The sequence below is a fragment of the Lactuca serriola genome, chromosome 6 (assembly GCF_051521515.1).
Source record: "Lactuca serriola cultivar US96UC23 chromosome 6, Lser_US96UC23_V15, whole genome shotgun sequence".
Classification (NCBI taxonomy): Eukaryota; Viridiplantae; Streptophyta; class Magnoliopsida; order Asterales; family Asteraceae; genus Lactuca; species Lactuca serriola.
In genome coordinates this window covers 55,106,164-55,117,494 of record NC_136413.1, presented here as the reverse complement: position 1 = coordinate 55,117,494, position 11,331 = coordinate 55,106,164, and the positions used below count along the sequence as shown (strand labels likewise).

The following is an 11,331-nucleotide window of genomic DNA, read 5'->3' as shown; positions in this document are numbered from 1 at the left end:
CACAAGTAGTCAAATTTCCTAAAACAAAAGAAATTTGATATTTTTATTAATTAGGTTCTTCATTCTTCATTAATAGTAGTTATTTTGTTAATCTTCTCTTATTTAATTAAAATACTAAACGTAATTAAAATTTCACAGCAGTCACATCACGAGCTCATTAAGGAATTTAGCTGTAATTTCAAAGCGTGACTGTGTATATCGTGTATATAAAACCGCCCCCATTGAATTCGAATCGCCTATTACACCTCCAATTTTCGCCGGAGACACTTCATCAGACGGAGGAGCACGGCTGAGAGCGGCGGAAGCTGCAAATCTCATTTCCAATGACCGCTATACTCTGTACACTTCTTCTCCTCATTTTCTCAAGTAATTCCTCTTCCTTTTTCTCCACAACATTTCTGTAAAACTTCTTAACTTTATTTTTCTTTACATAAATGAGAAACTTATTGCATTATCTCGTGTAAAATTTGTAATTTTTTCAGTTGGGTGTTCATAAATCTTCAACTTATGTTTTTCAGAATCAGATTCAAACATCAAGATTCGTCTTTTCTTTGATTTTCTGCCACCTTGATGCATATTCATAACATTTGAACAAGAAAAACCTTAAATTCGAATGCAAAAAGGTTTATAGTTTTTTTAGAAATCATTCAATCTGCAATCTTTCCAAAAAGGGTTTTGAATCTGATTCCAATACAATCACTTCTGTCACTTTCAATGAATATTCATAGCATTGAAGCACAAGTTCATGTAAAATCCTTCGTTTTTCCTTGATTCGATGAATTACATGTCAGTTTTCTGGGAAATTATCAACTTTCTAAATGGGTTTTTGAATCTAGCTTCATAATTATATCATCAAACTCCAAACTGTTTGAATTCATGAAAAATAATCGATCTTTCTTCAATTTTTTCCTCCCCAGAATCATTCATCGGAACTTTCAGTCTCGGGGTCGGAATCAATTACGGACAAATTGCGAACAATCTTCCATCTCCTTCACGAGTCTCCATCCTCCTCGGATCTTTAAACATCAGCAGAGTAAAACTATACGATGCTGACCCAAATGTTCTAACAGCATTCGCGAACACAAACATCGAATTCATCATAGGTTTAGGCAACGAATATCTTCAAAAAATGCAAGATCCACAACAAGCCCAAATCTGGATTCAACAAAAGGTACAACCCTACATTTCACAAACCAAAATCACATGTATCACAGTCGGAAACGAAGTCTTAGGAGGCCCAGATCCTCAATTACCATCCTATCTTCTCCCCGCCATGAAAGCCATGTATCAAGCTTTAGTCAACTTAGGTCTAAGCTCTCAAGTCTACGTCACCACAGCTCATTCTCTCCAAATCTTGAAAACATCATTCCCCCCTTCAAGTGGCGCATTTCGCGATGAATATGTCCAATACATTCAACCGATTTTAAGCTTCCATGCACAGAGTAACTCGCCATTTTTGATCAATGCGTATCCTTACTTCGCTTACAAAAACGACCCGAAAAACGTTCCGATTGAATACTTGCTTTTTGAGCCGAATTCTGGAACTGTAGATCCGAATACGAATTTGAAATATGATAACATGTTGTATGCTCAAATCGATGCGGTTTATGCGGGGATGAAATCATTGGGTCATAGTGATGTTCAAGTAAGGATTTCTGAAACTGGGTGGCCTTCAAGAGGTGATGATGATGAACCAGGGGCAACAGTTGGAAATGCGGGAATTTATAATAGAAATTTGTTGCAAAGAATGCAAGAGGGACAAGGGACACCTGCCCACCCTTCACAAAAGATTGATATTTACGTTTTTGCCCTTTTCAATGAGAATATGAAACCCGGTCCAACTTCTGAGAGGAACTATGGATTGTATTATCCGGATGGTACTCCGGTTTATAATCTTGGTGTTCAAGGGTATCTTCCTATAATGGATTATTCGTCTTCCGGGGAAAATGTAAGGAAATGACGGTTTTGCCCTTGTGGTTTTCGGGTTTTTGGATTGGTTTTGATTGGATTTTGTGTTTTTTGCAGGGGTTTTGTGTCTTTAGGTTGGTTGTTTTGTTGGTTGGATTGGTGGTAGTATTTGGTTGAAAGATGGATGGTTTCACTAACTTTACATAGAAAGGTGAAAATTCCATAAAAGGGTTGTCATATAAAGGTAATGTTTAAAACAAGTATTTTTAATCTTGAGGACATATTTGTCATTTCACTAATTTCTTTTTAATAATTATTTAGTTCATAATTTGCCATATAGTTAAAACTTAAAAGTAGGTTGTTACTCTTTTTTCGATTTTTTTCGATTTAAACCGGTATCTTACACAATTTCTGCAAGATTCTGGTTCGAATCTTACCAATATCTTGTAGATTTTCTGCAAAATATTGGTAAGATTCAAAGTTTTAGGCAATCTTAAATAGTTTTCAATGATATGAATTATGAACAAACACAATAAATTCTTAAAAACACGTGAAATATCCCCAATTGCAATTATTCATTTTAGAAACTAATTTCTTATTGTCTTCAACTATAAAGTCCAATTTTGAAATAGGCAGCTTTTTACGTTCATTTTTAGTTGATAGTAATAACAATAAATTAATAATAAAAGCATAATAATCATCTAACGATATTGGCATTGTATTTTGCAGGAGAATGTATGATTGGATAATTTATCACTTATGTCATCATCTAACACTGAAGACGACCAAGATCCACAATGCCAATGCTTTAGTGGTCGATGTTACAAAATAGTAATTTACCAAAATGTATTTAGCAATTTCTGTAAAATACATAGGAAATTTATCAAAAATATTTATTAACAATAAAATTTACATTTTTAAGGAAATAGGAATTCCTTCTCTCTTTTTCTTTTTCCAAATATTTGTGCTCATTAGTCATTAGGACCATGTTTTGCACATTCTATTGTAATTATTTCATGCGAAATATGAATGAAAAGTTATTGTAAACATTAAAATAGTATTTTTTTTTTATATTTAATTAAGGCCGGTATATAGAAAAACAATCATATGGTCTTATTAAAACCAACAAAGTTTGTAATTTTTTCTTTGTTGACCATTGTGACTGTTATAATAACAGGTTAAATTGCTTATAATGGAATAATTTGATAAAATTTATCGAATTTAGTGGAGTAGAAAATGTTGTCAAATTGTTCACTATAAATAAAAAATATTCTATATACTAAAACCATTCGACTTCAACAAAATTTTCTATTTTGATCAATATGTTAAATCAGTTCACAGTGGCCGACATAAAAAATTGTTAAATTCGGTTGGTTTTAGTTGAGCAATTTGATTCATAATTATTAAACCATAAAAATGCCAAAATATAATTATTTTTTTTAGTTTCTTTTTTATTTAATATACGAAAACATATAAATCAAATTAAATGTAAAATTATGAAGTGTAATAATGTTTTGTACGACTTGTTTGATAAATTGTGACAGAAGCGATATTATTTTCAATAAATGGACTCCACAAATACAATAGTGTTGCTTTCACTTCTCACCTTCATTACAATCAATTTTCATAATGGTTTTTCAAGTGCATTATGTAGTTGTAACGTATATTTACCCAATGCATGATCAATTATTAATAAATCACCATTTTTAACAAATCTTTTGTTGCTTCAAGCTCCTTCAACAACTTTCATTTATTTACAATCATTTTTTCTTCTAAAAGTCAATTAAATAAAATAAGATATTTAATTACGATTTTTTACTACATACCAATAAAAATTTACAATAAAATTACATACTCTTAAGTGATTTATGCATAATATTTTTTTAGTTATACGTAACAATAATATGTATTAAATAGTTGTACACTGTATAAATCATAAACTGTTATATATAAACTAAAAAGTGTTATGTAAACACCCGAAAGTTATATCAATTATATTTCGTTTTTTTTTTCTAGTTATGGACTATAAGAACACGTTGGTATTTTTAGGATCCATAAAATTATTTAATTTTATTATTGTTTGGAAGTATTCATATATTTGAAAGAATGGAAAATGACTTAAGAGGGTAATTACCTCTTATCTGTGTTCACATATTGGCAACTTCTTTTTTTTGTACATAATAAAGCAACTAACTTGTTTTAACTGTTTAAATTACACTAATATTACCGGCTAATACCTGTTTTAATCGGTAACTCAAAGGGAAAATGACGTAGGAGAGTAACTACCTCTTATCCGTGTTCACATATTGGCAACTTCTTATTTTTTGTACATAAGAAAGCAACTAGCTTGTTTTAACTGTTTAACATCCCAAAAATCATGACAAAAAATTTCGTTTTTAATTTAATACTAAAACCATAATTGTCAAACCATTAATTTAATACTCCGGCATCGGGCCTCGCCCGGCATCAGGCCCCGCCTAGCATCGAGCTCGACTCGTTATATAGATCTGTCTCTCTTTGGCCACACATAAAGAAACATACTTTACTGTATCCCTATCCTAAGAAACATACTCTGCTAATAATGAGATACGGAACTTCGTCCGTACTCAGCTAGTTCCAGTCAAGGCTTCAGCAGTGCAAGATGAGTCTCCTCACTGTGTGAATGTGTCTAAGGCCACAATGCCAGCCCATGTAGTCTATGAGTAGGAAGACCCGGGGGTTAGCCCTAGGCATTGTATGCTTGTATGTTTATCTAGACCAAGGTCCGATGTCGGGCGGGTGCCCGAGGAATGTTTGCATGTTAGATTATACTTGTTGTCTGTGTGATACTTGTATGTGCTTGGTAAGGAGGTGAGTGTGGGCGAGGTCCCGTATCTCATCACTAGCTGAGTACGGACGATCTTCCGTATCTCATTATTAGCAGAGTATGTTTTTTAGGACAGAGATACATTAGAGTATGTTTATTTATGTGTTAGCATGTTATATGATTGTATGTGTTTAGTGGGCGGGGCCTAAGAGAGACAAATATGTATACCGAGCAGCGCTCGATGCCAAGCGGGGCCTTATGCCGGGCGGGACCGATGCCGGAGTATTAAATTAATGGTTTGACAATTATAGTTTTAATATTAAATTAAAAACGAAATTTTTGGTCATGATTTTTGGGATGTTACACAGTTAAAACAAGTTATTTTCTTTCTTATGTACAAAAAATAAGAAGTTGCCAATATATGAACACGGATAAGAGGTAGTTACCCTCCTAAGTCATTTTCCCTTTGAGTTACCGATTGAAACAGGTATTAGCCGGTAATATTGGTGTAATTTAAACAATTAAAACAAGTTAGTTGTTTTATTATGTACAAAAAAGAAGAAGTTGTCAATATGTGAACACGGATAAGAGGTAGTTACCATCCTAAGTCATTTTTGCTTGAAAGAACCCATATTTATATAATTATATCTGTCAAAGCGTTAGTACTTTTTCTAGGATGTATAAAAAGGTATTTTATGCCGAATATACTAATATAGTCCGTGGTTGCTTAACATCCATTTTTGTTTGCTATTTTCCCTTATTTTATTATGTGATTTAACATTTTGTTTTTATATAATATATTAATAATCTATCATTGATACTTTTTGCATTAGCATATATTGTTTGCTTATACTTTTACGTTAAAAGCTATAGAACTTTTGACAGAATTTATATATAAAATAATTATCTTGCATAGTCGTTGCTTGATGCTTGAAAAACTTAATAACGTGTTTGCCATGAAGCTTTTGAAAAGTTTTTGTGAGCTTTTTGTTTTTAACTTTTATGAAAAATACTCCATATATATATATATATATATATATATATATATATATATATATATATATATATATATATATATATATATATATTACAACGGCAGCGTTTATCTATTTATCTTTTGTTTTTATGTAAACAATTATTTTGTGGAATACTTTTATGCAAATAAAACTTAAATTTTCAGTTTCTAGCTACCAATTATTTGTTGTCAACTAGTTTAGCAATAAACGACCAATGTATTTAGAAAGATTTATTGTTAAGATTACATTGTAAGCTATTTGTAATTTATAACTTTTTCTTTTTTGATTTAGAAAAGAAATTTTATACAATAATTTAATTGAGGCAATAGTTAAATATTAAAAGGAATTAAATGCTTAAAACAAGTAAGAAATTATTTGGATCCCAGCATGCATGCGGGTCCCGTGGAGATCAGATCATGTCATGTGATTGTGAGGTTGGAGGTTTGAAAGAACGTGAATGGTAAGCATGTGTATGTGTCAAATACAGTTAATGAAGCTGACATACTCCTCAGTCCCCCACCCCCACCCACACCTAGAGGCCCCCACCCTCACGCCTTCCCAAATAATAGACAAAATATCAAAATTACATTATTGGTCCCTATGGTTTTTCCCAAATGAGATGCATTCAAGACAACTATTAAAGATTGAAGCTATGAATTGCGAAAACACAACAAGCTCTTTGATTAATAGGACTCAAAACCTTTGTGTTTTCAATCTATTTTACCCTAACACTGCTAGATTGTTTATATAGATAAACTGAACCGACTTGTACAATTTCGATTAGGAAACTAGCAAGGACCAACTTGTCAAATACCAGGTTGCTTACTCTTTAAGATTTTTGGTATCCACGACTTAGGATTCCAATGATCACAACTGAATATTTAAGTCCTTTTAGAGATGTTTTTGATCCCGATTAAGCTCCGTATTTCCTTGAACTTGGTTCGAGCTAGTGGTTTAGTAAGAATATCTACATTTGTTCTTCACCGGGAATGTATTCCACGTCTACTTGTTCGTTTTCAACGCAATTACGAATGAAGTGAAATCTCGTGTGCATGTGTTTATTCCTTCCATGAAAAACGTTATTCTTTGTTAGTTTGATATCCGACTTGTTATTAACTCTTAGAACCACCTTCTCTTACGTTTTGATCATGATTTCTCCTAACAAATCTTGAAGTCATATTGCTTGACATGCGGTTGTGGTGGCCGTCATGAACTCCGCCTCACAAGATGATAAAACAATAGTATCTTGCTTTTGCGAACACCATATTATCGGGGATGACCCATATAGTAGAAAATCTGACTGGTTGTACTTTTTTTGTCATTCGGGTCAACATTGTGACTACTATTACTATAACCAATGAGTCGGTTTTGTCGCCTTCTCTTGTACTTGATTTCGTATCCTGTTGTTCCTTTTTAAGTACCTTAGGATATGTTTGATTACACCACAATGTGATTCTCTTGTACCTATGGGAAATAAGTCGTCAACACAAATTGTTGAAATTAACAAGTTAGCTCCTTCATTTTTCCGGTGCACCGATGGTTCTTTCATGCACTTTTGAAATGTCATACTCTTCAAAATCTCGTCAAGCTTTGTGTTCTATGCTCGAGGTGCTTGTCTTAGACCATATAATGCTTTTGTAAGGTGATACAATTTATGCTCATTTCCGTTATTTATATAGCATTATGGTTGTGACACATAAAGAGTTTCGTTTAATATATTCTCTATGCAAGAACGTCGTTTTAACATTTAAGTGATGTAGCTCCCACCCATTAGTAGCGGCTATGGCTATGAGAAAACGGATATTTTTTATTTGAGCTACCGGAGCAAATACTTCTTGAAAATCAATATCGGGTTGTTGCACGTAACCTTTAGCAACCAATATTACCTTGTATTTATTAATGGTGTCATCTACGTTTTTATCAGACGACATATTAATCCTTTAGATAAATGAATGTTTGTTTGTCATATAAAATATTATATATTCAATGTATACCCATAAATAAACGATCCACGCCTTGTATTTTTTTAGGGCACCCAACAAACCATCGGGGGTACAAATGCTTCAACCTGCAAACCCAAACCATCACACTTTCCCGTCACTTTGTATTCGATGAAACTATTTTCCCCTTCTGAAATTTTAGAAAAGGCTGGGATGAGTTAGTGTCACCCATCTTTCACGTCGGTCGATACCAAGTCCAAATTAAGCTCCACCGATGGCACTTTACTACCCGACGGGGGTGCACAATACCGTCAACTTGTGGGTGCTCTCCAATACTTAACGTTTACTTTTCTTGATATTCTTATGCAGTTCAACAAGTATGTATGCGTATGCATACTCCGCGCACGACACACTTCAATGCCTTGAAACGAATTTTGCGTTATATCCAAGGTACCATACATCATGGCTTGCATCTCTCCAAGTCGCCCCTCACCAGGGTCGGAACACGAGCATTAGATTTAGGGGGCCGGATCAAACTTCGAAACAAAACAATATAAACAAGTTTTATTTGATTCACAATTAAGACATATCAAAAATCTAAATAAAACCATCAACATGAAATATTCATAGATCGTTCGTAAAAATAGGTCTTGTCGATTTTTTTTTTAATCTTGCATGATTTTATGGTGTTATATTGATATCTTACAGAATTTTGTTTTTCAAAAATAATTTTTTTTCCTTTGTGAATTAGCTTATTTTGACAAAAAGAATTAACTATTTTTTTTATACATGTTGAGAATTTACATGTACATTAAAGTTAAATTTGTATGTATTATAAAGTTAATTAAAATTTAGTATGCTGATATATATGGTTTTTGGTCAAAAAATTTTGTCACTAAAATTAATATTACAAAATAATTTAAAATATCTTATGGCAACATATTCAAAAATATAATAACATTACTAAGTTTTACTTTTTACAGTATATTTTGTTCTAAGTCACACATATTTTTAACATTTCTTATTATAAATAATATATCCCAATTATTTGATGTAGATAATAACAGTTTATCATCATTAAAAAAAAAGTAAATATTGACGTTAAAAATAAATAAATAATATAGATACACATTTATAGTATGTATTGGGATAGAATATATTATTATTCTATATATTTATAGATGTGGCTTTGGGAGACTACAGAGGAGAGACTTTTCGTTTTTACATTGTTAACTAGTATTGCTTAATTTGATTTCTATATAAGTATAGTAAAAGTAGGAAAAAGCTGGGGGCCATGGCCCCCCTAAGCCCCTATAGCCCTCCGCCACTGCCCCTCACATTACTTTTAGCTTATACGGATGTCGATTGGGCAGGGTGTACGGATACACGGCGGCCAACTTCTAGTTATTGCGTCTACTTAGGAGACAATCTCATTTTATGGTCATCCAAACGACAAACGACTATATCTCGTTCGAGCGTCGAAGCAGAAAAATCGCGGACTCGCCAATGTAGTTTCAGAAACTTGTTGGATCCGGAATCTTCTATTGGAACTCCATCTTCCACCGGCCAAAGCTACGTAAGTATACTGTGACAATGTAAGCGTCGTCTACTTGCCGTGCAACCCGGTTCCACATCAGAGAACCAAACATATTAAAATTGATATTCATTTTGTTCGGGAGAAAGTCGTCCGCGGTCAAGTTCGTGTATTTCATATTCCCTCACGTTACCAAGTATCTGATATCTCCACTAAAGTGTTACCTCTCGTACTTTTCGACGACTTCAAGAACAGTCTCAACGTCCGCCACCTTCCCGATTCGACTGCGGGGGTATATCAGACGATATATTAATCCCTTAGATAAAGGAATGTTTGTTTGTCATATAAAATATTATATATTCAATGTATATCCATAAATAGTGAGGGTTAGGTCTTGTATATATATTTTGGTGATTATCATAATAAAAGAACGAGATATTGAATACCATTAACAATTTTTCTTCAATTTGAACACCCATTTGAGTCTGATTGGCTTCACCCCTATAGACTTGTTCACGAGAGTCCAAGTATTATTCTTGTTTATCGAATTGATTTCTACATACATGGCTTTGACCCACTCCGGATCTTTCTTCGCCTTTCAACTGATATCGACTCATCAATGGTTGTTAGGAGAAGTTCTTCGAGATTATCAAGATCAAGCTCATAATCTTGAAATCGTTTTGGAGGTACTCTTGGTCTCGAGGGCCTTTGGTTTGCAACTCCTTGTTGAACATTATTGTTGACCGGACTTGGTTGTTCATTATCTTGTGCTTCCGTTCTGTCTTCAAACTCGTGACCCAATTTAATTAGTTCAATTGGATCATTGTTTACATTGTTTCCTTGATTGTTGTTCGCCTCGTCTTCCGGGTAGTCCCATGGTACTATGAATGTGTCTGGTTCTTCATTGTCGGTTATTTCTTCTTTAACCCAATCCCATCATTTGGTTTCATCAAAAATAACATCTCGACTCACGATTATTTTTGTGTTTTTGGGTTAAATAGTCGATAGGCTTTCATACCCGGTTCGGAACCAAGATGTATTAGTGGTCTTGATCTTGCATCAAACTTCTTGAGATTTACCGGTTCAACTTTTGCATGTGCTCGACACCCAAATATACGAACATTTTCTAAATTCGGTTTTCTTTTATACAACTTTTCTTATGGAGTTGTATCACCTAGGACTCGTGTGTAAATGCGATTAATTAGATTTGTAGAGTGATTTACCGCTTCTCCTCATAAGTAGTTTGGAACATACATTGTCTTCATTATGCTTCGTGTCATGTCCATAAGTGTTCGGTTTCTTCGTTCCATAATTATGTTTTGTTGCGATGAATATGAGGCGGTAAGGTGGCGTTTGACTCCGTTTTCATCACAAAAAGAATTAAAGTTAAGAGAAGTAAACTCACCTCCTTGATCACTTCTAAACACTTTCAAAGGCTTTCCAATTTCATTCTCCACCAAAGATTTGAATTTTTTGAAGTGTGTAAACGCGTCACTCTTTTCTTTTATGAGATAAATCCACATAAAGCGTGAAAAGTCATCAACTAGTGTGAAGACATACCGATTTTGACCCTTGGTTGTCGGTGTGATCGGAGCGCATAAATCACCGTGAACTAGTTCCAATGGTCATTTTGTTTTGTATGTCGTCATCGTCGGGAATGACTTTCTTGTTTGCTTGCCCACCAAGCAAGTTTCACATAGTTGGTTCTCATGATCAAATTGGGGTAATCCTTTGACTAGACCATTTTTAGACATCTTTTTCATTGACTCGAAATTCATTTGTCCAAGTCTCACATGCCATCTCCATGTATCTTCACATAGTTTCGAATGAAGGAAAATAGGTACTCCTGTTTGTAATTTTATTTTATAAAGTCGATTTAGAGTTCTTTGCACCTTTATGAGTAAACAGATGTCAGCATCGTGCATGGTGAGGTAGTTTTCTTTCATTCGGATGTCACACCCGTCTTCTGTTTCCTGGCCGAGACTAATGACGTTGTACTTGAGATCTGGTATGTAGTAAATCTCCGTTATCAACCTTTGTTGAACCTTCTTCCCTTGGAAAAGTATAACACCTTTTCCTTTGATTTTTACACACGAATTATCTCCGAATTTAACCCTCTCGGTTATG

General features: G+C 33.7%; 1 protein-coding gene across 1 annotated transcript; it reads left to right on the top strand.

Moving 5' to 3' along the window:
• Positions 1-209: 209 nt before the first annotated feature.
• LOC145058564 (glucan endo-1,3-beta-glucosidase 14-like) lies at positions 210-2,834 on the top strand. The gene is made up of 4 exons (XM_079006455.1): positions 210-366; positions 918-1,948; positions 2,026-2,152; positions 2,638-2,834. Exons 1-3 carry the CDS (start codon positions 324-326, stop codon positions 2,083-2,085), a joined length of 1,134 nt encoding a protein of 377 aa, XP_078862581.1. The 5' UTR covers positions 210-323; the 3' UTR covers positions 2,086-2,152; positions 2,638-2,834.
• The last annotated feature ends 8,497 nt before the right edge of the window (positions 2,835-11,331 follow it).

Bases quoted from the DNA above. Each gene is read 5' to 3' on its own strand.
- LOC145058564 (XM_079006455.1), top strand. From the start codon at position 324: ATGACCGCTATACTCTGTACACTTCTTCTCCTCATTTTCTCAA. The intron at 367-917 runs GTAATTCCTCTT...TTTCCTCCCCAG, and splicing joins TCTTCTCCTCATTTTCTCAA to AATCATTCATCGGAACTTTC. The intron at 1,949-2,025 runs GTAAGGAAATGA...TGTTTTTTGCAG, and splicing joins ATTCGTCTTCCGGGGAAAAT to GGGTTTTGTGTCTTTAGGTT.